Consider the following 27472-nt stretch of genomic DNA (forward strand, 5'->3'; position numbering starts at 1 on the left):
GCTCACAGCTGCTTCTAACTCCAGCTCTAGGGGAGATGATGCCTTCTTCTGGCTTCTGTGGGCACCAGGAATGCATGTGGTGCACATACATGCATGCAAGTGAAACACTTATATACATAAATAAAACAAAAGGCAGAGGTAGAGTTGAGATCTAATATAAACGACCCTAACCCAGAAGCCAGCACTAAGCCCCACAGACCACATTCCCTCAGAACCTTTCCTCCGCTTAGAACTGCATTAAAATAAATAAAAGCACAAAGCAAGAAAAATCAACATGTCTGGGACCACAAAACAGGAACTGCTGACCACACATGATGGATGAATGTGTTGAGGAAGCCGTATCTTCCAAAAGTAGACAGCAACCGCTCATATGCCTGAGGTTTTTTCCTTAAAAGACTGTACCTTCTACACAGTACATACAACTAACTTTTCTCTTATCCTCCTGCCTCAGTTCTCTGCGTGCTGGGATTATAGGTGTTTTCACCATACTGATCATCACTGGATGATCATTTAAGCAAGCTGAGCCTTGAACTGGAGTCCCTGAGCCGTAGAGGCATATATTAAAGTAGAACCATTTACAAAATCAAGTTCACTCGAAAGGAGAACATCCAGGTTTATCTTGAGATAACACACTGCTCTTTCTATATATAATCTGTTTTCTTTATACTTCAGAGGAATATAATATGTTGAGCTCAGTCTACCTCCATTAGCTGGTATGAAATGTCTCCAAGACTCCACACTGTGGGGGAAAGCCTAGCTCCTTGGATAGCAGAAGCCAGGTCTTTGTACCCACGCACTTGGACTCCACGGTACTGGGCCACAGCCATGCTGTGACCTGTTGTGAGTCTTACTTTTAGGGAACTCATTCTATTCTTTTTACATCATTTCTTCTTTCCTTCAGCACTCTCCCCCCGACCCCGGCAGATTTCTCATGCCAGGGAGAAAGCCTCACCTTCAACTGCAGTCTTGAACTGCAGTTCAGAGTCCATCCAGAAGGCCAAGCAGTATCCACCCAAGTGGCAGGAGGCTCAGCAAACACCGCTGTCCCCATACCTAGACATGAGCTGACACCCGGCCCGACACTGGCTGGCACCATGCTTTTCCTTCTTCTTGTTACAAAACTATTCTCAGCTACAAAGTTGAGTTTAATTTTTTAAAGTTCGTGTGTCTGGAAGGAGGGGTCTCAATGAAGAAAACAGGTCCTTGCAACCTGCTCCAGCAAGGCTGTGAGAGCCTCCTGGACAGATCTCCACCTCCTAAAACAGCCCATGTACCACCCCGTGATAAAGGGGTCGGCAAGTCATACTGTTTACCTAAGGGCAGATAATAAGCCACCTGACAGAAAACTTGGCTGGTAAATGCAAGGCTTTCATGTAGGAGCCTGGTTATAATAATGTTTTCTTTCTGTACTTAGCCTCAAGACTACAGGTAACAGGGGAGCAAGTCTCTAACTATGAAATAAGACAAGTCAACCTTGAATCTAAGTAGAACACTGAAAATCCTTGTACACGGAGACCACAGTAATGTGTGCCGAAGGTGTGCAGACGGCGCCGCCTTCCTGCATGCATCCACTCTGCATCTGGATCTGCTGATACATATGGAGCAACGTCTACATCCACTTACTCAGGACCAGGCTAAAGCGAGGTTGGTTTCTTCCCCTCTACAGCAGCATCCCCTACCCCTCTGGGGGTCGACTGACCCTTTCACATATCAGATATCCTACATATCAGATATTTAGAATTCACAAATGTAGCAAAATTATAGTTATGAAGTAGTAACAAAAATAATTGTATGGTTGAGTCACCACAGCTGTGGAACTGTCCTAAAGGGCTGTGGCATTAGGAAGGCTGAGAACCACTGCTCTATAGCAAGAGGAGCAGAAGCCGGGGCCTTACATATGCCAAGAAGTGCTCCCCCACAGACTACAGTCAGCAGCCTGTTTTACAAAAACTATAGACTGGTGAGATGGCTCAGTGGGCAAAAGTGATTACTGACAAACCCGGCAAGCCGAGTTCTGTGCCTGGGACCCACATGGAGGGAGTAGAGAACTGGTCCTTCAGGCTGTCTGACCTTTGGCTTCCACACACAGCTGTATGCCCACACCCACGCACTTAGAAATCAAGAAAAGGCAATAAGAAGGTAAAAAATAAATAAAGACTAACTGTATAAGATGGGGTTACACACTTTAATCTGATTGATGTGGAGAAAGTAGGGAAGACATCAAAGAAATTTATTTTAGGTCTGTTTTATACATAGCCAGATGCAATTTTCCTAAAAAGTACACCCAAGTTTTAAAAACCACATTAGTCAGAATCCCTCAGGAAACCACACTATGTGTAATCCAGGAAAGACAGTATTTGCAGAATAGGAAAATCATAACGGGCAAAAGGAGATGAAGAAAAAGAAAAGCACGGGGGTTCGAGCAGTTCTAGGGGAGTATGGCAGCAGAAATAATGTCAAAGCTCCTGGGTGACAGGTGGCAGGGAGACATGCTAACGAGGGGCTGGTCCCAGTCTTAGCATGGCTTTCTTTGGAGAAGTGGCAATGTCAGCGACAGTGCTGCCATCCTCAGACACCCAGCTTGCTGGCCTGACTGAGGACAACCTTGAGGACGGGCATGAAGGCCGAGGTCTCACTGAAGTTGCTGGTGCTGACGATGTGAGTGTGGACGCTCAACCCTTCCGAGTAGTTCCTCGTCTCAATGCTCCTGGCGATGCTGTGGAGACCGTTGATGATGGTCGGGGAGAGCTGAAAGAAAGGCCGGGGCAGGAGAGGAGTTACCTTAGGACGGCCACCACACTCTGCAAGCATTCAACCCAGAGGCTTACCTGGAGCCTGAGACACTCCTTACAAATGCCTAACTAGTTAGCATTTTGGAATGTTTTAAACCAAACAAAGATTTTAGACCAAGTGAAAGTTACACTTAAATGTAGAAGCCTGATGGGGACACCTCGTGTGACAAGTCCTTTATGAATTACAATGGTGTAGAGCAGGTCTTTCCTTACTGACCACCTCCTGCAAGCTGGACTGCTTACATCTCTTTCCAATTCAACATTTTCCTTGCATCCAGGAAGGTTGTATATCATGGCGCCACAAAGCTGGGACCCCAGCTACTTGAAGCCTTTTCTACAGGAGATCCTGAACCTTCTGTCCTCTTCTGAGTTCAAGGCAACAGGCTTGGCCACACAAGGCAATTCACCAGCTCGTAACTAGTTTTTCTTCCCATCTTTTGTGATGATGGGGATGGAAGAGGGTTTTCCAATGTGCTAGACAAGCGCTAACCTGAGCCACATCTCGGGCTATAATACTTTTATAAGTCTACCTTATTTTCTGGCATTAAAAATTTTGTTTTGCTTTTTTTAGCTCTTGCTATGTTGCTGAGGCTGGCTTCACACTCCTGAGCTCAGGTGATCCTCTCAGCAGGAGCTGGGGTCTCTGGCCCATGCTGCTACCCTCGGCTGCAGCAGGTCAGTTCAAGAGGACCACAGTGCCTCCTTGCTGTGACTTCTCAGTCACAGAACAGCACCCTGACCAGCTGTTGTGGGAGAAAAGGATCAAGAGTTTTAGACTCCAGAGAGATGACAGATTCTTCTCTAGAAAATGGCACCTGCCTCGTCTCTGGTTTCTGATACAAGGGCCATGTAAAATGAGCATGAGGCCAGTTACCCTGGGCACAACACAGCCCAGGTTGCATTTCTGATCTTTGTTATGGGCTAATTTCACCTCTTATGTTCTCTCCCACAACTCGCACAAATGGGCTCTGGGAAGACCATTCTGTACCTTTCATGACAAGTTTGCCATCCGCCACACAGAGTGACAGTGTTGGTGAGTCACTTCATTAGCAACAAAGAATAATGGATTGTTATAATTGACCTCTGCCTCCCAAAAACTTACTGTCTGTTCCCTAAGCTTGTCGTAGAGGAACTCCAGGCGCTTGCTGGCGTCGTCCAGCTTCCTCTTGGTTTGCTACAGGAGGAGAAGAACAGGCATTACACTGAACGCTACACTGAGGATGCTGCAGGCCTCTGTTTACCAATGCAGTGGGGGCAACTATGACCACAGCTCTCTCAATAATGAAGGAGCGCCACAAGGGACTTTAAAAAGAAGATTTTTAAAAAATGTATTTTACAGTTTTAAGTATACACGCGTTTCCCTGCATGTCTGTGTGCCACATGTGTGCAGTGCCTTCAGAGGTCCTGGGAGTGGAGTTACAGACAGCTGTGAGCTGCCACGTGGGCGCTGGGAATGAGACCCAGGCTCTCTGCAATATTGACAGTGCTGACCCAACTCTCCAGCCCCAGGCCGTATTTATAGTTAAGTAAACCATGGGAAGAAGAGTCCATACGGGGTCTGTAGCGGAGGAGAGGCAGCGCTGGATAAGGTCCTCAAATGTCGTCTTTAGGATGAGGTGCTCCTCCGGAATAGGTTTCTTAGTAATCTTTTCTGTTGGCAGAGCCTGCACGTGCTGAAAGAATGAATGTTATAAAAACAATGAGAAAGGACCAGAAAGCGCTTTATATACAAAGTTCTGATTCTATGTGAAGAGAACCAACAGCCTTGGAGGCAGATCTGTTAAAGATAAAATGAGGGTTTAACATGTGAACTCAGGGGTTTGAGAAGAAATGGGTAAGAGACCAGTAGAAGCACTTGCGCTCCTTGGACAGCTTCTGTTTGTATAAGTGGCAGAATGCTGTCCAATAACCACGAGGCCCAGGGATCAATTCCTGCATTAGACACACACACACCCTGAAGCACCTGACTGGTTACGCACGCAGCCCCTCATAGTGCTAACTCTGGTACTCTGCTCTCCTTTTACCCCCTTTACAATTCCTCTTGTTTTTTGAGATGGCTTTGCTGTAGCAACCAGGCTAGCTGAAATCACAGGGATTCTCCTACCTTAATCTCCAAAGTGCTACAATGTGGGCCACCCCTGACTACTCTCTTACTCTTCTTAAAGGGTGTTTATTACAGAAAACCTGTGACAGTGACAGTGATGGACGGCAAGCAGGGACTCCCCTCTGTGCTCATCCTTTCACTCACTCACAGGACACCAGGCAGTGATGCACTGGAGCCAGCTACACAGCAGTGGGCCAGCACAGAAATGACTTCAGTCCTAAGAAGGTTCACAGGCCACGGGGAAAGAAGCAAAGCTTAAAACTAGCAAGATATGTGACAGTGTACCTACAGTAGGTTGCTGCTTAGCCCCTGCCCACCCCCGCACATGGCAGCCTGGTCTTCATGTGGGTCCCAAACAACTGGAGCAGGGGCTGTCCCTAAAGCTGTTTTCTGTCCGTGGAATCTGTTTCCCTAGCTTGGCTTTCTTGTCTGGCCTCAGTGGGAGAAGCCCCTAACCCTGCAGAGACTTGATGTGGAGGACACTCCACTCTCTCAGAGAAGGGACAGGGCAGGGGGACTGGGAAGGGGACAGTGATCGGGATGTCAAGTGAATAAATAAAAATAAATAAAGTTTTTAAAAAGTTAATGCTTACAGGAAACTATAACTCAAATACATAAGATGAATTTGGCTAACCCTTAAGTAAGGGGAGAAAATCATTCTAGACAAAAGGAATAACATAGACAGGAAGGGCCACAGCACATACACGAGGACACAGGGAGGCCAGTGAGACTGGAACAGAGAGAGAGGGCTCTGAGTGCAGGAGTTCTGGATAGCGCTATTTGGTCCTTATCCATTAACAACAGGAAGCCATAATGTTCTGGGCAAGAACAAACAGGTGTCACACTTGTAGTCCTGAAAGCGACTGGAAGCAGGAACTCTCTCAGCCAGTCTACATGGCTAAGACGGACAGCAGAACCAGTGTTTCCCAGGCTGGCTGCTTCGTTCCTCACAGAGAGCACTGACCCAGCTCTTTACGTTTTTATGTGTGTGCTATGAGTTTTTAACTTCTGGGTAGGTAGTACACACTAAATGACATAACTCGTAACATTTTTACTTAGCATTTTAAAAAGAAAAGCCTATAAAAACAGCCTCAGACACAGTGGTGACTCAGCCAATCTTAACTTGTGCACTGACTAGATTTAGAAAACACTGTAGCTACTGAGCCATAGTAAACATACACTCCCCAAATATGTAACTCTTGTCTAGAAAGCTTACGTATAGCCAATGCCATTAAAAAATAATATACATGTACAGTCTCTTAAAATGGAGTTGCCATTTTGAAGCTAACATGAAGGACTGAGTTCACACTGACCAAGCCATCTCCCATGCACCCCTATAGTTCTACTGATACCTGGATGGTGTTTCCAATGGGAGCTCCTGGAGCCCCTTCAGTGTTGGGCTTTGAGAAGGACGGCGGCATGCCTGTCTGAGCAAGAGGCTGCTGTACACCATGGAAGGGCTGGCCGCCCGCTAGGTGCTGCTGTGGGAAGGAGGCGTGGCTTGACAGCGGCCCTGGAGTTGAAGGCTGCTGCTGCAGCCCCTGTGACTGGGGATCACCCGAAGGGTTCATGATTGGTGACGTAATGGGAACAGGAGGCATGAAGTTTTCAGGCATCTTTTAAAAGATGAAAGAAAAAAAAAAAAAAAAGGAAAGTTAAAGCAGCAAAAGTAAGAAGAGAAAAGCAAACCATTTCCTTGGCTAAGGAAGTGAAGGCCTGAGAGGACCCAGGTTACGTTTCTCAGCAGAATACTTTCTCAAATGAAATGCTATGCACAATTCCAGAGTAAAGCATCGCAGTAGACCTAGCATGGGTGAGGACCACACTCAGGGTCATCTCCCTGTCCTCTCACAGACTCCCCAAAACATGCATTTCATCTACACGAACCAATGTACCATGTGTGCACTCATACACATTACATGACAGTAGGATGTAATCCAGTTTCATAGATCACTACGTAGCTGCTACTTGGCACTAGAAACAGCAGGTGAAGTTTCAGACCATGACTGGCTTTTTGTTGGGGTTTCCTTACTGACCTAATGTCTCTCTCCCAGTTCTGTTCTAGCCTCTATTCTTGGAGAATGAAATCACCAAGAATTTACAATATATATAGCTTCAGAGAAAGGAAAACAGTACCATTTATATTCAGAAGTTTGTAAACATTATTGACATATAAATAATGCTACATGCAGGGCGTGTCTTCACTTAATGTCATTTGTGACAGGGACAGCAACATGGCTGGGTGGACATTGCCAGGAAGCCCAAGAACTGGAGTTCAATCTCTGAGACTCACACAATGAAAGGAAAACCCACTTCTACAAGGTGTCTCCTGACGTATACACATTGTGGCACACGCATGAGTGTGTGGCTGGCACAGGCAAACACACACACACACACACACACACACACGGAGTAAAAAAATCAGAAACATTTTTAAAGACATTATTGCAAGGGGCTCAAGAGATGGCTCAGTGGTTAGGAGCACTGGCTGCTCTTCCAAGAGGATCTGGGTTCAGTTCCCAGCACCTACATGGCAGCTCATAACTGTCTATAACTCTAGTCCCCGGGGATCTGACAACCTCACACAGATATACATGCAGACAAAACACCGATACACATAAAATAAATCATTAAAAAATATTGTAAAAGAAAATCTAAAATGTAAGTATAAATTACAGTTGATTATAAAATATAATCATGATTATTGCTAGAATATCAAAGGATCAGAGAAACTTCTAAAACTCAACAGCAAAGCCAAAACTTCTGCTTCCTCCTGCTTGACAGGCCTGGAGGGGCCGACAATTCTAAAGCGGCTTCAGCTTACACCACTGTCAGCAGAATAAGGCTTCCCTGGGTGGGTTAGGTAGGAAAGGTCATTTGGCACAGGCTTTCACTACAGAGCTTAGCCAAGACCAGCCTCACTGGGATCTGGGCTGTTTGTTTCCAGGGCCTTGGCCTCTTATTCTAAGGACTGAAATAAGAGACCACAGTAAAGTAACTTTATTTAAGGCAAAAAAAAAAAAAAAAAAAAAAACAGAGGAAGGAGGATTTCTATAAGTTCCAAGACAGCTAGAAGTACACAGAGAAACCCTGTCACAGGTTGGGGGGTGCGGGTGGGAGTAGAAACACTGTCAGGACAGACAGCAGGACACATGAATGAGGTTGCTTGGTGGTCCTAGGTTTGCTGGTATTGCTTGAGTCCAAAGGCAGGGGCCTGGCTAGTAAGCAGAGTAGATTTATTCTCTATTTTGACTGATAGGTTAATTTATTCATCATCTCTCCATTGTGAATATGGTTTTAATCACATGAAAGCTAAATTACATGTATAGACACAGATGGGAAAAGTTGACTTCAGGACATAGTTCTGCTTTGTTACACGTACACCCAACGCCAGGTCAGCCTTTCTCTCTTGTACTTGAACAGAACATGAGTGTGACTGGATAGAATCGTCCAAGTCTGGTGGTCAGGAAGGGGAGGAGAAACTGACTGCACTGTGCAGAGTGGGGTATATGTGCAGCTCAGTGCAGGACTAGGCCCTCGGTTGCTATGAGCGTTGTTCAGAGAGGAAGTTTGTACATGGAACATGCACAAAGTGTCACAGGCTGCCAAGCACACTGTTAGAAGATGACAGCACAGGCCAAGCCAAGGAAGGCCAGGGTTCCTAAGCCATCGTCCCCTTGCTGGCCTGCCTCGTCCTCCCAAGCATGGGGACTACAGTTGTGTCAGTCACAGCGCAGAGTAAGGCTTTGACGACACTCTAGCTTCCCTCCTTTTACCATGGATTAGAAGAAAACTTGGTATGATGCATTTTATATACAGTAACCGGCAAGCTTTGCCCTTAAAGCCATGGGTTAAGTGTGTTGTGCTCCAGGTGGTACAGATAAAGACACGCACAGGTAGAGAACTTCTCATTACCTTCTTCTTCTTCGGCACTCTGTTCAGAGCTGGAGGATCATTCCAACCATTCTGAGGACCTAAAATAGAAGACATTTTCTTTCAGAACCCTAAACGCTCTCCTTAACAGGTTCCACCAATCAACCGGGGTCACACAGGGCTTGCCTTAGACAACATATCCTGATAGTACTGCTATGTAAAGGGACTGTCCTAAGCTTCAGGCCTAAGTCCTTATGTCTAAAGTGACCCCCAGCCTTCAAAGTCAGTTCTCTCTTCTCTCCTGATAAAGGGAAAATAGGTTGGCTGAGTGTGCTTCTGCACAGCTCTGTCATACTCGATGTCCAAAAAAGAAAGGAGAGAGCCCTCTATTGCCAAGGGAGCAACTCAACACGCACACCAGCACAGATGCGGAACATGGGTCTATTGTTTACAAAAACGTTTCCAGGCCAAGGAGCAACTCAATGATGGAATGTTTGCCCAGAATGGGAGGCCTGGGTTCCATGCCCAGTAACACAGGGCAAACAAGAAAACAGCAGCAGACCCAACTGCAGAAGAGTAAGTAGCTCTCAGCATTCCCTGCCTTGTCAAACTTGGTCAAGTACAGCAAGCTTCCTCAGAACTGAGACCCCAATATGCTGGCATCGCAGAGGTAGAAACGGCCATCAGTAGAGCTCACTGTTTTAGTACCAGCACATTACAAAACATGCTGAAACCAGACAGCTTCCAAATCACAAGGTGATTACCTTACCCCTCTCCGTGGAAGCAGACAGTTGCTAAAGCACAGGTGTTTGCGTGACCATATGAAGACAGGAAGTGAGTTGGTTTTGGAGTCACCTTCCCCTCGTCCCTCCCCCTTGCTTGCTGAGCTGATATGAATATTATATCACAACAAAACTGCTTGGCAAGCCACTCTTTCCCTAAATACTATTGACTTAGTTGCTTTGTTGTTAAACAGAACTTCCTACAAGTTCACAAGACAGGCCGGATAGGGCTCTGAACAGTCAGGAGTTGGTCCAAGCTATTGCGTCACGTCTGCTTAACAAACTCTTGACTGTCCCAGCACACAGAGGAATCACTGAAACTTCGCCCACCACCTCATGCTTGTAGCTGCACACTCCAGTCCTGTCTTATGCTTACTAAGACAGGCAGCGTCCATGATTAAAACTGGGAGTCATTATATGCATTTAATCACTTCTAAAATTTAATTCAATTAAGAAGCCAAATAAAAATGATACCGATCACATGCATTATTGTTAATGCCCATTCATTAGCTGTATTTAATGATTAAATTATTTACTAAAGTATGTTTTACAACCAATTCACCTTCCAATATAGATGCCTGGTCTTGGAAAGATTGATTTTCTGTTGATAAAATGTAAAAGTCACTTAGATAGTATTATGGAAGACATTCTAAAATTATCACTTTAATACTTTTTCTTCCCTGCTTAACAGGACCCAGAAAAAGCAAACTAACCTCAAAGGAACAAAACTTTACAATTTGTTAAAACTTACTTATTGGCAGAGTCTCTAACTAGATAGCCTGGTCTGCTCTCAATGTAGCCCTCAGTGTTTCCCTGGTTCTTATCCTGACGGTTTCTCTCCCTGGCAATGGAGCTCAGCACACCCTAAGCACACAGCACTTCCCCATCTACCTACTCATGCCACATGCCTGCAAGTGTGCCCTGCCAGCATCACTCAAAGCCGTGGACCCATGCCAACTGAGAACCTGTTCAAGCAGAACAATCAGTGAGGCTACGGTAGGACCTAATGTTCTCTGTCCAGCAGGGTCTTAGGTGACACAGCGCTGCTGTCAAGCCTCCAGCAGTGGGGAAGAGTACACACTGAGCACATCCCGTCCACTGTGGCCCAGCACGGCGCAGAAGCGGGCACACTCATCTGCACACACAGCCTTCAGAACCCATGCAGCTCCAGTGGGAGGGCAGGAGCCAAGACAACTGCTCTGAGCTATGCACCCTCTGCCCCACCCTGCTCACAGGACCGGGGAGGGACGAAGACCACTTCTCCAGCTCCTAAGCAGGAGCCTGCAAGTGATCTGCTCTCACTAAGCTGCAGCACAAGGAAGTCTGAATAGCAATTTTCACATGATCCCTTAGTGATGGCACGGAGGTCATAACAAAGTCAGACTCAAAGTTAGCAGTGAAATCAGAATCAAATGAGCACTGTGACTCTGGGGAGAGAGTGGGCCAGCTGGCTAGCTCTACGGCCATCATATTTTTGAAAGTTTTTCTCTTAGAAACACAAAGTAAACCAAGAACTGGAAAAAAGAAAAAAAAAAAAAAGAGTCAAACAGCACCCACTCATCCTAGACAGTGACCCAGGGACCACTTTCTGCCACAAGGGACCTGCACCACTGCCACTCCACTCCAGGACTGGGGGCAGCATGTGTCACAATCTCTCCCGTGAGGAAGCCTTCAGAGTACTCTCCTGAAAGTGACACTTAGGTCACCCCACTCAGCAGTCCAGGATCTCTACGAGACTCTTATTTTCTTATTGTATGAACTATATACTCCTTATTCTACTACACGAGGCTATTCAAAATTTGACACATATACAAAATTTTATTTCTAGAAGTTACTCATTATTCCTTAGAGATACACTGTCCTTTTCAGCCTCTCTACTTCTTCCGTAATTCTAATTACAGAGTAGGTCTTGTTAAGAACTGAATGGATAGGGGCTGGTGAGATGGCTCAATGGTTAAGAGCACACACAGTCTGCTCTTCCAGAGGTCCTGAGTTCCATTTCCAGCAACTACATGGTGGCTCACAGCCATCCGTAATGGGGTCAGATGCCCTCTTCTGGCATGCAGGTGTACATGCAGATAGAGCACTCAAACAAAATAAATAAATTAAAAAAAAAAAAAAGAACTGACTGAATAAATGTTTTGCTAACTGTAATATCCATCTCTCTGAGCCTTTGCCACACCATCTCATATCTCAACAGGAAGCTTGGAAATCTGTAGGATCCTAACAGTGATTATCCACTGGTCAACTGGAATTTCTAAATCTCAAATAAACTCATGATCTAAGACAAACATCACAATATAACAAACTTTCTAGTCACAATTATGTAACTTCAACAAACTCTTTAGGAAACCCAAAATGAAAGCATGGTGAGGTAACTGTAGTTAAGGCTACAGGAAGGTTACATGCAGGAGGTGACCAGGCAGTGACATACACAGTGCATGCCGAACCCTAGGGAAGGTTAGCGTGGGCCCTTCTCCTGTTAGCCAGGTTACAACTGCATAGCGCACAGACCCTCATGGCAAACGCTCTTCTGCCTAAGGCGGAAAACAATGCTGTGCACTGTCTTATTTTCTATAAAAAGTGACAAAAGCCTCCAGGGGTGGTATTAATCCCTCCACTGAGAAGTTTCTACATGGACACAAGAACTCCAGCAACCAGCACAGAACCAGCAGCGAGGACACAGACCAGGTTAAGCTGGAACAACTGTGAGCTCTGAGGTTGTTTGCAGCACTTAGAAGCTCCAGTGTCCTCCTCTAAGATCTTAACAAGATAAAGCCGTTCTGTTTCTCAGGGTTGTGAGGACTGAAGGCAAGACATACAGCAAACGCCAGGTCAAGCCCAGGACATTCTAGCAACAGTGAGCTGCTCTTCTACTTCCTGCAGCACTGAGCAGGCGCTCACCTGAACCCACACTGTCCTTACTGCTTATCTAGGTTTAAAGGGTATTTTTTGACATCTAGGAGCTAGCACTCACTTCTAACCATCAAACTACTAGGATGTGTCTGTGGTGTATTAACTGAAGTGTGTATGATAGGCTCCCCTTCTCTTCCATGGTCAACTTTGTCCACAGTTATGAAATGGAATGCTAAACATTCGTAAGCAATAGCTGAGAAGTCTGATACACTCACTTCAAGACAGAAGGGCACAAGCTGTCCCTTTGTCCAGTGTACCCACTAGATAGACTACCCTTACCTCAGTTAACAAGGCCCCAAAGTGAAGACTATATCGATGGCAGCAAGTTATTACAGTCTGCGGTTTTAATTTTTAGTTACTGCCAATCCCTTATTATTCTTAGTTAATAACCAGTTTATCACACATGGGGTTGGTGGTATACGGTATCAAACATCAGCTGAGCTTCCACAGATAAACCAAGACAATGCAAGTTTCCAAAATCCTTGTAGTGTGTAATTCTTGCTCTTTGAATGTTAATATTACATATTAGAAAATGGGGAAAGAGGTATGTTTATAATTCTAGAATCAATTATAAGATTTTAGAACTAGTAACATTTTAAAATATCTTATATCCATATTTATTGTTGTATTTATTTGAAAAGAGTGCTTCTACCACAGACTTACGATACTTTTATCAGTTAGAGTTACTCTTAGCATTTAAATCAGAAAACTATGGAACAGCCTTTCCTTGAACAGCTTCCAGCTCAGGGTTAAAGAAGTCTAACTCAAGCCTTTTGCCCCACTAGTTTGAACATCCATTATAATCTGAAGAAGGTACTATCAAATGCTGATGAACTGGGGCCTTACTCTTAAGATTTCTTTATCTTCCTACATTTATTTCTTGCATTTATGGAGGTCAGAGGACAATCTCCAGAAGCTGTGTCTCTTCTACCAGCTTGTCAGGCTCGCAGCAAGTGACCCACGTGACCCACTGAGTCAACCCGCAACAACATTTTAAGAACACTGAGTACACTTCAGCTCAAGTAAAGGAATGGTTGGAGATACAGCTCAGCATTTCGCTAACACTTGAGGCCTACGTTCAATTCCCAGGATGCTATGCCCTCTAAAGTTCTGTATTTCACATAACAGTACCCACTAAATCCGATTTCAACTGTCATTCATCTTGCCAACTAATTTTCTACCTTTTAAAGTACATGCAGCAGTGGGTTATACAGTCTTAGTGTTTGAAAGCGCTAGTCTGTTCTCTTCATTTAGTAGCTGACATTCATTATAGGGGGTCTCACACTCATGCAAAGTTTTAGAATTTGTTATTAAAAATTCAACCAATACCCCATGTTATTCAGTTCACAAACACTTGGAAATACCACCCCTCCAGCCACCCCTCTGCTCATGAAACAGGAGGCCCAAGCAGACCCCTTCCAAGCGCAGACCTGTTCTTTGGGACGCAGGCAGCTCACTGGCAGCAGGCGGTGTACCTGTTGTTCCAGGAGGCAGTGCATAAGCTGAAGATGATGGTGGAGCTCCTGGTCCGCCATGCTGGAAGGATGCTCCAGAGGAGGGAGGGGGGAAAGAAGCAGCAGAGCTGGAGGTAGGTGAGGAGGCTTGCTGGGCTGTGTACATCTGAGGCTGCCCAGAATAGGAAGCCACAGGAGATATGTACGGGGTGTTAGGGTAAGCGTTAGAAGCAGGAGGAGCAACAGGCTGTTGAGGTCGATAAGCTGCTGCCCCCCCTGTTCCGAAGGAATACTGCTGGGCTGGCTGGTAAGCTACATCAAGGGGAAGAAACAGAAATCCTTCGTTAGTTACATACTTACTCACACGGAAGTAGGAAGAACAAGTAACGGTATCATAGGAAGATGGTTTTAATCATTAATCTTATAACAGTAAGACCAAAGCTAGCACTCCTGATAGGGGTGTAGCTCAGTGACAGAGCACTTGCCTAGCATGGGAAACCTGGGTTCCACCTGCAGCATCTCAAAAATAAAGAAAAAACAGTAATAAGACAAAGCCTTAGCACGCTTCCTCTGAGAAACATGGGCCATCAGGTCTAAGAGCCGACAGGACTGGCCCTTCTCTGAGAGCGCCTGTTCCTGGGAAGACTGCAGAGACAGCTATGAGCCACCAGATGGAGCCATGAGGACTTGTGGACACAAGGCCAGTACTTTTCTGGAAAACCCTATAGTTTGTTGGTAGCTTGACTTCAGCCTCCACCCTCACTCAACCCTCCTGACAGAGGCTAACACTGCATAGGCAGGGCAGGGAGAGAGGCAGGAAGAGGCCCTGCAGTGTACACCCGGGGCATCTGCTACCCAGAAACAGCACAGCACTGCATGAAATGTAGATTTACGTGAAGAATCCCTGCAGCTCAGAAGCCCTCATCTGGATCAGTGGTTAGGGGGTCTTGGCTTTTTTTAATAGTTGTTTAGACCCTTGGTTCTAAATTTTTAATAGTTATTTAACCTTATAATTCCCCCATTTTACTTAGGTTCTTTGTAGATGTGAAACAGTTAGTCTGCCTCTACCCACCATGGATGGGACTGACGGCCTGCCTGCATCCCCACTCCTAATTGCACTTCTTTTTTCAAGTGTAACTGCTCCCTTTGTCAAAGTCCACAGAATATACAAATCTAAGAGTGCACACACATAAAGTCTGGGCGTGGCACAAGACAGCATCATTTGTTCGTTGCTGCAAAGCATACACTACCATGCATCAGGATGCAAAGAGTCTGTGTGGGTGTGTGTAGGTGCCCTGTACTTTGTGTGTGTGCAGGGGTGAGTGTGTGGGTACTCTGTATCTTCTGTGGGGTTGTGTGTAGGTGCCCTGTACTTTCGTGTGGGTGAGCATGGGTGAGTGTGTGGGTGCCCTGTATCTTCTGTGTGGGTGAATGTGTGGGTGCCCTGTACGCTGTGTGTGGGTGAGCATGTGGGTGCCCTGTATCTTGTGTGTGGGTGAGCATGGGTGTGTGTGGGTGCCCTGTATCTTCTGTGTGGGTGAATGTGTGGGTGCCCTGTACTCTGTGTGTGGGTGAGCATGTGGGTGCCCTGTATCTTGTGTGTGGGTGAGCATGTCAGTGTGTGTCTCTCTTGTGTCTATTCCCCACCTCCCCACTCTCTGTGGGTGCTAGAAACTGAACACTCTAAGGGAGCCCCCTGGCACTGAGTGACACCCTAGCCCCCTGATTTTATCTGTCAAAACTGACTGAGCATGGTTTTGTGGCGGCTAGGCAATGAGGGGAGGCAGGCACCCTGGTTACTTACGCTGCGGCTGTGGGTAAGGTGGCAGCTGGCTGGGCATGTGGCCTGGAGCCGTGGGCAGCGGGGCAGCAGGGTTTGGAATGACATTGCCCTGCATTATGAAACCTGGAGGTGGGGGATTTTCTCCCTGGAAAATGAGAACAGAGTAAAAAGGAAAATTATATTTGGGATCAAGTCTCACCAAATAGCCTTGCAGTCTCTGAAATGGAATTGGTGTTTATTTTTTTAAGCTATTATATGAGAAAGCTGCATTTTGCCTATACTATCTTGCTCAGAACGTTCTGAGTGATCGAAAGGTCCAAACTGACTGTAGTGAATGGCAGCAGCAATGGCCTCATAACAGCAACACTGTGGTAACACCAGAAGTTTCATCTCTACTAACTTCCATTTACTGCTCCGGACTCTGGGGATAAATAGCATAAGGGGACTTTTGGTTTTCTTCCATTTCTGCAATGCTTACAAGAAAGAGAAACATCTTCATAAAATTCAATTTAAACCATTATTTGAACCTTGGTTGAGATTTTTCTAGCTCTAGTAAATTTAGAACTGCAGAAGAAGAGAAAGGATAAGAGAATCAATTAATAGCACTAAAAATTGCCACCTGTATCCCACCAGCAATAAGATGCACCGAGCAGGCAGATGAATGCCGAGTAGGGACTGGAGAGGAACGAGGAAGAAGCGAGAGCATATATAATCATCTATATAATCAGGTGACAGTTCTATATAGTGTTATATATAGTCAGTGAGCAGATATACCTGTGTGTCAGAGGGAGAGGCTGCAGGTGGATGGCTGGGGAGGGCAGTGGGAGTTTTGTTACTCCAGGTAGTGACAGTAGGGGCAATTCTAACCTGAATTGAACAAAGAAATACCAATCACAGAAAATAAAAAATGAAAACGTTAAAAGAAGAAACAAACAACTCAAAAGGGCTTAATAGCAAGATGCAAAGCAAAAAGTGAAAGCAGTAAGATCACATGTAGCAAAGCAATGGCTCACAGGCCACCTGGCTCCAAAGGGAAAACACAACAAAACAGCTGCAGGGAGGCAGGAAAGAAAGACAGTGCGAAATCTCAGGCAGCACAGAAACAAGCCCAAAGTGTATAAGGGGCTGGAGCCGTAGTTCAGTGGTTAAGAGCACTGGCTACTCTTCCAGAGGACCAGGGTTCAATTCCCAACACCCATAGGACAGATCACAACTATCTGTGACTCCAGCCCCAGGGGATCTGGTGTACATGCAGGTAACACATTCATTAACACATAATAAATGAATAAATAAATGCGTAAGTAAATAATAAAAGGAGTGAGTGGGAAGAGGTCCTTAGGTAGAAGACACTCGGGAGGGAGCCTGATTAACCCATTTCCACGCCGCTAGCTAGGCTAGTCGGGCCATTCGCCAGGCGCTACACTTCCCTCAGAAGACTCAACAGCATCCAGCCAAGCCCAGCCTTTCCTAAGAGGTGACCCTAAGGTGCATAGGACTTAGTGGCGATGGCTGAGACTGAGCTGGCCTCTACTACACCATGCTGCCTATTCTCAAGTTCTGTCTAAACGTTTTCCTAAAACCTTCTTTTGTAAAGATTTATTTATTTACTTTATATATGTGAGTACACTGTCGCTGTCTTCAGACACACCAGAAAAGGGCATCAGATGCCATTACAAATGGTTGTAAGCCACCATGTGGTCGCTGGGAATTGAACTCAGGAAGTCTGGAAGAACAGTCAGTGCTCTTAACTGCTGAGCCCTCTCTCCAGGCCTTCCTAAATCCGTTTTAATCCTTTTGGTAAGCAAACCTTTACAGCACAGACATAAGCATATAAAATAACCTTCCTCTTTCCCCCCCTTCCACCTGCAAGCGCCACTTTTAAAACTGCACACCACTGTCCTCGCCACCCAGCAAGAAAACCCCTGCTCACTTGCTGGACTCTACCTGCTCTTCTTAAAATACAAGACTGGTAAATTATTTTGTGATTTTGTTGTTGTTTTATTTGGCGACTGGATCTTGATATGTAGCTCTGGTTGACCTGAGATTTGCTATGGCCATGAGTCTGGCCTCCAACTCACAGAAATCCACCTGCATCTGCTTCCCAAGTGAACGTAAGTATTCAAGTGGTGCACTACTATGCCCAAGAAATTCAAGTCTTTAAAAGCTTTCAGCATTTCTCAGAGAGAGAGACAAGGCAAAGGCACAAAGAATAACTGTTCTTTTCTCCCTGTGCAGAGCAGGCCCTGCTTTATTAGTACCTCAAGAAACACCTCAGTCTAAACACCAGCTGACTGAAAATTCTAACCAAAGTTTAGCCTTCAGCCAGCTGTGCAATACAGAGATGACATCTCTGGGCCTTGAACCCTGCAAGGTCTTGTGACATCCCACCTCTCTGTTGTCTTGGTCAACACTCCACCCCCATTTCCATGGCAGGCTTTGTCAGCACAATGTCTGTAAGGGTAGAGAAACTGTGTAGCTCGTTTACCAGGACAATCCCTACAGCAAGACTAATGTCAGGCACTCAGAGAGAGCTACACTAAGTACCTGCAAAAGGAACGGGGTAAACAACCTAGAAACAGTGGTCTACATAGTAAAGTACACAGTACACTGTATGTGCATACAATCTGATTAAACTCTGTTCTTGTCCCCAAGTACAAGAAAGAGAGAGTTAACTGATCCAGGATCTCAAGACTTTAGGTTTATGTTTCTTATAATGAAACAAACAAACAAACAAAAAGCCTGTTAATTCTATCACCAAGTTGTTCTATCTGAAATGTCAACTTCACTATCAGTAAAGACTAGCTATACTTTATTTTTAAAAAGTATCTTTCATTTAAGAATATGAAGGAAGGGCATTCATTGTGTGGCAACACACACTTTAACCCCGGCACTCTGGAGAAAGAGGCAAGCAGATCTCACGAATTCAAGGCCAGCCTGATCTACATACTAAGTTCTAGGTCAGCGAGGGTTTACTTGGTAAGACATTGTCAAGGAGAGGAAAAAAAAAAAAGATTATCTGTTGGTCTGTACATACAGTTTCTATATGAAGCTGTAAAAACAAATTTAATCACTTTTTAATGGCATAAACACAAGATTAAATAAAACTAGTAACCCTATCCCAACTCTTCAGAGTCTTCAGTCAGTTCTCTTTAAAATCTACATGGTTCACTCAGCGTCTGTTGCTGGGTTATTCCTGAGTGTGTGGCTCACTCAGCATCTGTCGCCGGGTTATTCCTGAGTGTGTGGGTGCAGAGGGCAGGATGAACTTACCTTGGTGATGGAGAAAAGAGCGCTCAGAAAAGGCCTTCTTAAAACCAACCAAGTCATTAATTCCTTCTCACTACTTTCCCTACATACTTTGGTAAATAAGGCTAGTAGAATTTAGAGAGCAGAGGTACGTATACAAGGGAGGTCTGACTGAGACTGAAGAAACAATCTTGCTAGGGAGATTTAAAACCAATTTAAACCGAACAGAAACAACTGCACAAAAGAGGTGATTCTGAGAAGCAGGTCCACTGAGTGCAACTGCGGCACACTCTGCCCCGTGTAGCTTCACTGCACCTTTTACCAAGCACATTAAAACCATCCATTTGGACAGACGCACACACTCAGTCCCACGTCACCTGGACCATATCACTCACATGGGGATAATATTGCTGAGTTTGAACTCTGGGCATCTGCGAGTGGCCAGCAACTGGTCCAGGCCTGCCCTTGGACAGTGGCTGCCTCTCATATGGGCTCTGAGAAGATTCCTGTCCCGACACAGGCTTGCCTTGAGCTTTACAGAGTCTGTCACGCAGCTGCACAATATTTGGCTGTAGGAAGAAGAAAACAAAACTGTGAATTGAGCCAGCTATGGGGAGCATGTTGATTATTCTTGAAGTAATCTGATCATTCAAGAGATCCCTTCAAGGTTCTTATGTTGAACATTCTAGAAAAGACACTGCTACTCATGACTCAACATCTTGGACTGGCACCAAAGGACAGAGACACACAGTACAACTTGTCACTTGAGAGGCAGGGCTTGGACCTATGGCACCTCTTGATTAGGACACCTGTTCAATGCCAAATCAACACTGCTCTTTGGCTGTTTTATGGCAAAGTAACAGTGCTCCCAAATTAGAGGACTACTGTAAAAACACAACTGGAAGAAAGCACATGAGCTGCCATAGCTACTGACGGGAAGAGGAGCCAACACATCAGCTAAGAGACATTCTGCAATGCTGTGAAGTTCAAATCTGGACCTCCCTCTTTCGGATTCACAACTATATAGATTTATAGAATATGTGTGTATATACACACACACACACACACACACACACACACATATATATATATGGAGAGAGAGAGAGAGAGAAGAGAGAGAGAGAGAATACATATACACATTTTTAGAAATTGACAAAAATTTAAAAGCTATGGGCTACAAGGTTCCAAAAACAGTTTCAGTCCTGCTTTTAGTCTCAGCACTCAGGAGGCAAAGGCAGGCAGATCCTGTGAGTTCAAAGCCAGTCTTGTCTATGCAGAAAGTTCCAGAACAGCTATAGTTACATAGAGAGACTGCATCTCAAAAAAGTGGAAAAAAGTTTATTTTATGCTTGCAGGTGTTTTGTTTGCATGTATACACTGTGTCCTATAGTACCCGAGGAGGTCAGAAGAAGGCGTCAGATCCCTAGAAATGAAGGAACCGATGGTTGTGGACTACCTTGTGGGTTGTTTAGAAGTCCAGTGTGTGCTCCTAACAGCTGAGCCACCTTTTCCTGCTCTAGTCTAATAAACTTGTTACACGTCTAAGGCTGCTCGGGAGGGGAGCTGTAAAGACACTTCAGCCTTACTGCTCATCCAGAGGACCCCAAATCAGTTCTGAGCACCCGTGTCTGGCAGTTCACAGGCACCTACAGTTCTGGCTCCAAGAGACCTGATGCTGTCTTTTGGCCTTGGGGGCACCTGGGTTCTGTGTGCCTCTGTCTCTTTCACATAAACACGCAGGGACTCACTGAACCAGGCGTTCTGTGATCACACAAACTGGCTGGCAGCCAGCCCCAGATACCCTCAGCAGGCACACGGCACAGTGAGTGCCCCCTCTGCTTGCACTGAAGCCCCTCTGAGAGCCACACTTTATAAGGCACTCTCCGTATGTACGGGAGGAGGTACACAACAGCAGCACAAAGTCCGCAGAGCCAGCCCGCTGAGACTCACAGGAGACAGTGCTATCAGCACTAAGGTTCTTTCTCAGTAAAGCTCACTGAAGCCCAGAGAGCAGTATAAGGAATAGTATCTAGAGAATGCATGTGATTAGTCCACAAGATGGCTCAACAAACAGCTAAGGGCACTTGCCAACAAATCCAAAGATTTGACTTTGCCCTCTGGGCACATGGGTGGAGTGAGCCGATGACCTTTGATCTCAATCATGGGCCCCAACACATGCATTGTGCCTCCTCTCATTAACTATTAAAGTATGTGATTATCTTGGTAGAAGCAGGAGGGCAAGGAATTCAAATCCAGCCTTCACTACACACAGTTTTGAGTCTTGTCTCAAAACAAATACAAGAAAATATACATAATTATAAGTAAATTTTATAGTAAATTTTAGTAAAAATACAGGGTTTAATTTTATGCTTAGATGATCTAGAGGTCTAAGCCAGTCTTAAGGTAAAAGCTCTTATACACCAATACAGTGAGACCAACTGTGCACAGTGGCACATACCTGTAATCACAGCCCTGGGAAGGCAGAGGCAAAAGGATCACAAGTTCAAGGTCACCCTCAGCTTTATAGTAAGTTCAAGATCAGTCTGGTCTTAAACATGAGATTCTTCAAAAAAATTAAAAGTGAGTTGGGCATAATCCTAGCATTAAGGTGGCAGAGGCACAGTATCTCTGAATTTGAGGTTAGCCTGGCTTACAAAGCGAATTCCAGGATCGCCAGGGACCTGCCTCAAAAACAAAACAACAATGAAGAAGATGGACACTAATTACCTGGTTGGTGTTGTCAGGCAGAAAAGCCAAGGCTGCGGCAATGCTGCCCTGGGCTGCCAACAAGCTGGCATACTGACTCATCTTCTCAGCCAGAAGAGCCCCGACAGTATTGGTGTCCAAGGCTTGGGTGAGCTGTACAGCTTTGCGGAGGATGACAACTTTCTCAATCAGATCCTAAATGAGAGAAAAGCAAAGGAGGAGGAGACAGTCAGAAGAAACAGAGTGGGCAAGCTTCCCAGGGTTCCCAGAAGAACGGCGCCTGCTCTCCCCCTATTTGAAGAGCGCCAGCCAGCAAGAAGGAGGAGAAGGAAGCCTGCCTCATAGACAGTCCTCAACCTGCCAGACACTTGTCCAATGATCTCAGACACAAAAAAATCCAAACTAAAAGTGATGGGCAGGTACCCAGCAACAGAGCTGTCTCCTGGCAAGCAGAGGAGGAGCCACGTGCAAGCGTGCATGGCATGTTTCCTGCAACATCACTACCTCGCAGTCTTACAAGGGGCACGAGACCTGCAAAGGGCTCACTTGTTCATGTTCAACGCCCCTCCAAAGGCTGGCTCTACTGAGGAGTGGCAGAACATGGAAGATGTATGGCCTAAGGGAGGCCCTTAGGTCCCTGAGGGTCCTCCGTGAGGGAGCTGTGTGCTTAGGTCTTTCTGTTGCTCTCTGCCTCCTGTGGCTCAGCCATGTGCTCCTGCCCTTGCCAGAGACCCAAAGCCATGGGCTACCTACCCAACCTTCAACAGGACTCTCCAAACCATGAGCCCAAATAAAGCCCTTTCTCTGTAAAAGTCAACTGGTCCAGTCATTTCAGACTGACTGATATGGTTGTGGCAAAGGCTGTGTGTCCTTGGAGAGCAGGCCTTGTAATGGAAGCTCTGCTCTGAGGGAGTGTGCAGGACCCCCTCCCCTCAATCCACAGGTGGGAAACATGTTACTTCTCAGAAGCACTTGGAAGGAAAAGCTTGCTTTAATCAAACAAATAAACCAACAAACAAATCTGACTTTTAGTTTCAAAAAAATGATCTTTATAATGACGACTCTGGATAAGTTTTTCTCCAGACAAAAAATAAATACTATACTGAGATACCGCAAGACTGCCCACTAGGTGCCTTGGGGGAAATTTTAAGCTCTACTTGAGGCCTAGGACCGTCTCCACAGTTTGGCTTTCTCTCTAGCCTGTGCGGTAGAGCTAACCTGGGTTCAGTTCATCTTGAACCTCACACTCCCTGATCATCACTACTCTCCTCAGTGTTGGGTGCATCCCATTCTCCAGCCCATACTGCCGCTCTCTGCCAGAGGTAGGAGCTTAAAGGGAGAGCAGGTAAACCGTGGGCTTCTTTCAGTTTTCCTGCCACCTACTGCTCCAGTAAACTGCCACACACCATCTGACCCGACGGCTTCATCCACACCTGACTGACTAGCCCACCACCTCACACCTGGCTTCTTCGAAGATGACAATGAACACACACACTGATGCATCCAGAAGCTGTAAGTCAGGTGAAAGCAGCAAGCTTCTAGAACAAAAGCATTTCTAGCTCAGCGCTCGGTCAGCTGAGGGCACGCTGAAACAAAATCAGCTTTGGTTGCAAAGACACTAGCCTGGAGAGACAAGGGGCTGCTGCCGTCCTGAGCTTTTGTCCAGCAAGCAACCAATCTCTCTACATTCCCTGCACAGATGTAGCAGAGGCAGGCCTGAGTCCGCAGGAGGCTGTCTCCTTCTCTTTCCAGACGGGTTCCCAGGAGATCTGTGAATCAAGAGAAAGGCAAGGTAAGATGACTAGATTTACAGCCAGTAAAGTCTAGGACCAGAGAGAAACAAGCATCCTACATGCTCCTATGTCTAACTACAGAACTGCTCTGCTCTCCAGCAAGTACATTCGAAAGAATAAATGGGAAAATAGGAACGAAGAACTCTGAACGCACACATAGAAGAAACCGTCAGTGGTGCCTCATGAGCTACAGATACAAGACTTCCAACACTACAGTAAATATCCATGCCAGCAAGAAAGCTTCTGTGCTTCTCAGCCGCCAAGTTAGCCCTGGCCTGCAAGGACGAATACTCCTGACTGCTACAATTACACTGGTTCCAACTAATGTCTACTGAGAGCCACGGAGGCTTAGGAAATGGTCCTTTCTCCTCACACAGCTACTAAGTAGCAGAGGCCAACCTTATATTCTGCTCTGACCAAAAACACATCACAGAAGAAATTACTTTTAAATGACATATTCACTATTGCCACCCCTTCCTTCCATCCGTCCATTTGTCTGTCTGCCTGTCTGTACCTACTGAGAATCAAATTCACCACTGTGAATATGTTAAACAATAAGTAAGCACTGCCTACCTTTGTATTTTACAATTCTTTTTTTTGTTTTGTTTTTTTGGTTTTTCGAGACAGGGTTTCTCTGTATAGCCCTGGCTGTCCTGGAACTCACTCTGTAGACCAGGCTGGCCTTGAACTCAGAAGTCCGCCTGTCTCTGCCTTCCAAGTGCTGGGATTAAAGGCCTGCGCCACCACTGCCCAGCTTGTATTTTACAATTCTTATCTGTGACTAAAACCCCTGAACAGTGAGTGTGGCGCGGCTGCCGCCTATGTTCCAGTTGCACGGGCAGCTTGTTTGCAGCTTGTTTCTTACCGCACAGGGCCGAGAACTCGTCTGGTTTAGCGTAAGTGAGGACTGCAGCTAAAGCCTCTCTCCAATTCTTAAGATCACAGGATTCAACAATCTCCCTCCAGTTCTTCATCACCACTGCAGTGATAAGCTTGGAAAAGGAAACAGGAGCCATGAGGATGAGCTCATCTTTACAGCCCTGCAGCGCTGTGCTCTAGCCGAGGGCAGCCACTGCCGCTGTGTCCCATACCTTTCACCTTTGACTACCTATGGTTTTCATGACAAATCAAACAGCAGCACAGTGACACGTGCTTTGAACCAAATAATAGACACTGTTTTCCTTCAAAAAGAAAACTGCATCAATGTATTTTATAAAGGGCCTCAGAAGAAAGCATAGGATAGGAAGAAAACAGGAAGATGTTCCTGGGTCTAATGAATCAGGAAATGTCTAAGCATGGCATCCTGGGAGACACTATTGGAAGGACAAGGAACTTCATAAAGAAAGGTCAAAGACCAGGGCGGGGCCAGTGCGAAGGCAAGGCAGGAGCATTTGCTGCCAGGCTGAGGACCCAGGCTAAGGGCCCACGGTCACCCCCAGGGCCTCCTTGGTAGAGAACCAACTCCTGCAAGCTGTCCTCTGACTCCGGCAGATACTCTACGGCATCTGTGCATGCATGTGTGCGCACACAAAAAACGATGCCACGCGTAGCTATGTGTGACCTCGATTACATCAGGAACACTCTAAGGACACGCAGAAAGTCATGGGAAGACGCGCACCAACTTCTGGAAAAGGTTAAGATCAACTACAATGTTTACCTTAACATTTTCTACATTAAGCCGCTGGAAATGTTTTATTATTTTAGAAGGGAATCAAAACACTGGAATTGTTTCACATCAAAACATAAACTCCTATTTCTGTGTCAAACAATTTAATTTTTTTACTGTATCTCAATTATCAACAATAATAATAACAATAATAACAACAACAGGACACCACCTTCATAAACAGAATAACAGTCTTATAATTCTGACACTCAGGAGGCCAAGGCAGAAGGATTGAAGGCACAGGGAAAGCCTGGGTTATGCAGCAAGACCCCAGCTGAAAACTAAATATAATTTTTTGGGGGGAAGGGCAGATTTGAGACAGGGTTTCTCTATGTAGTCCTGGCTATCTTAGAACTCATTCTGTAGACCAGGTTGGTCTTGAACTCAGAGATTACTAGCCTCTGCCTCCCGAGTGCTAGGATTAAAGATATGTACCACCATTCCCAGCTAATATAAAATTTTGTAAAGTACATCTGTATTTAAGTGTGTGTATGTGTGTTACTGTTTATTTTGAAAAATAACATACCCTGGTAATTTTGCTTTGGGATTTTGCGAAGTATTTCTTTTGTGTTTGAGCCAAGAGTTCCTGTCCACCTGCTATGGCTAATATAATGGCATCAGCCATTCGGTTATCATGTAAGCAAAGGTCAACTGCACTCTCAAAATTGCCTGTCAGCAAGGCCCGGGTAATTAGACCGTCAATATCTGTAACAAGAAAACATAGCAATCACGTTAAAAAGAGTCTGCTACCAAAACAATTACAGGAAAACTATGTATAACAGATTTCATTCACAGACAAGTGGAGAACACAGTACTAATGTACTACTAGCAGATTAAATTTCTAAACAAGCTGTTAGTATTTATGCAAGTTATGGAAGTAAACCAGGAAGTATATGTTGGGAGCTGACTCCTAGCAGAAAGCGACTCTCATCTCTGCAGCCATCTCTGGCTACTTACATACAGGGTGGTACATTTCCACCCTGACAAGAAACTTGTTTTCCTAGCATGATGTTTTTGCAAGAAGCCCACCACAGCTGAACACACTTTGATAACATCTTGGTTTTCTCCTATATATCCTGGACTTGTAGTTAAGTGTCCCCAGTGACTGCATATATACCCATAGTTGCCTTTCAATAAAGGAGACTCGAGACTTGATATTTGAGCAGACAGACTGTCTTCACTCTTCAAGATTCTTGCCCCTCAGTCCCCACTCTCTCTGTTGCAGACCCCGTTGACGGACCCACGGACCAGGTCAAGTATACACAGCAGCACTCTCTGTATTAGTAAAGATCACTTAGATGAGAACTCACCACCCTTTCCAAGACAAGTTCTTTCCTAACTCCACCTCCCGACAACACGTTCTAGTTATGCCTATTGGTAGGCAACTGAAATCCCAGGTCTTGTGAGGACGAGACAGGAGGATTGTGAGTTCGAAATCCTCAGTGGTCTGCTTACACACTCACACTCTCTTTCTCTGTCTAATTTAAGCTGGAAGATGACCACTCTTGCGTCTATGCCAATTGCACTTACCCCCACTGACAGAGATGTTAAACGTCCCTCCCGCCGAGGGCAGAAAGTCACATTCCTGTTTTTCCTCTTTAATGCGCTAAAGAGATAAAAGGACACAATTTAGCAAAATGGAAACCAAAATAATTTACTGCTAAAAAATTCTGTGTGATTATTAATCTATGTAGAAGATGATACACCAAGTTGTTTCACAAAGTTCCCATATCCAAGTTTAGACTAGAATCGGGGCCTTCCTGACCGATGAATTCACATATGAAATGGAAACAACCCAGTCATCCAAGACACCAAGTCAGGGATGCACACGCGCTATGCTATAGGAAAAGATGCTATCAAAAGTAAACCAGGTTTTTTTTAGATCCCCCAACCCTGATCACTTCAAAGATGCAAAATAGACATGCTTTTAATTCTAGTGTCTACAGGTTTGTCTACAAAATCCTTTTGTCAAAGTTAAATCACAAAACCAAATCACTTGGTGTCTTCAGTAAAAAAGCAAAGTAGGGCCTGGAGCTGACTCAGTTACAGAGCATAAGCCCAGCCAAGAGCTGTGGCCTCCAGAGCCACAACACCAAACAGAAAAGGCAATATAAACGTTGTTTTTAAATATATAAAATTAAGTTGTTCATCTCGTTTTCCTTTAAAAAAAAAAATATATATATATATGAACAGGACATAGCCTGGTTGTATGTGTATATGTGTGTACATATAACCCTATTGTAAAGGTAACAAACTGTGTGACTCAATTAAAAATCTGAATACAAAATGATCTGAAATTCAAAACACCAAACTTTCAGATCAGGGACTTGTAAAAACTATGCAGACATCCCAAGTCT

At 45.2% G+C, this 27472-nt stretch overlaps 1 protein-coding gene across 21 annotated transcripts in view; it reads right to left on the reverse strand.

Annotated features, from left to right (window-relative positions):
• Positions 1 to 2166: 2166 nt before the first annotated feature.
• The window catches only part of Sec31a (Sec31 homolog A (S. cerevisiae)), a 54625-nt gene continuing 29319 nt past the window's right edge, over positions 2167 to 27472 (reverse strand). For 5 of the 21 annotated variants that reach the window (XM_006535192.3, XM_011249555.3, XM_011249553.3 and 2 more), the window contains 15 exons: positions 26646 to 26721; positions 25642 to 25820; positions 24315 to 24441; positions 23280 to 23425; positions 21678 to 21851; positions 19346 to 19519; positions 16479 to 16571; positions 15726 to 15849; positions 13898 to 14233; positions 10114 to 10152; positions 8812 to 8870; positions 6249 to 6512; positions 4346 to 4465; positions 3895 to 3966; positions 2167 to 2748 (listed from right to left, as the gene is read on the reverse strand). In XM_006535192.3, the coding sequence (XP_006535255.1) occupies positions 2569 to 2748; positions 3895 to 3966; positions 4346 to 4465; positions 6249 to 6512; positions 8812 to 8870; positions 10114 to 10152; positions 13898 to 14233; positions 15726 to 15849; positions 16479 to 16571; positions 19346 to 19519; positions 21678 to 21851; positions 23280 to 23425; positions 24315 to 24441; positions 25642 to 25820; positions 26646 to 26721 (2163 nt within the window). In that variant the 3' untranslated portion in view covers positions 2167 to 2568. Of the gene's footprint in view, positions 2749 to 3894; positions 3967 to 4345; positions 4466 to 6248; positions 6513 to 8811; positions 8871 to 10113; positions 10153 to 13897; positions 14234 to 15725; positions 15850 to 16478; positions 16572 to 19345; positions 19520 to 21677; positions 21852 to 23279; positions 23426 to 24314; positions 24442 to 25641; positions 25821 to 26645; positions 26722 to 27472 lie in introns of those variants that run through there. The other 16 variants (XM_011249560.3, NM_001359332.1, NM_001359349.1 and 13 more) reach the window with 10 other exon arrangements.

The sequence above is a fragment of the Mus musculus genome, chromosome 5, assembly GCF_000001635.26.
Source record: "Mus musculus strain C57BL/6J chromosome 5, GRCm38.p6 C57BL/6J".
NCBI classification, from domain to species: Eukaryota; Metazoa; Chordata; class Mammalia; order Rodentia; family Muridae; genus Mus; species Mus musculus.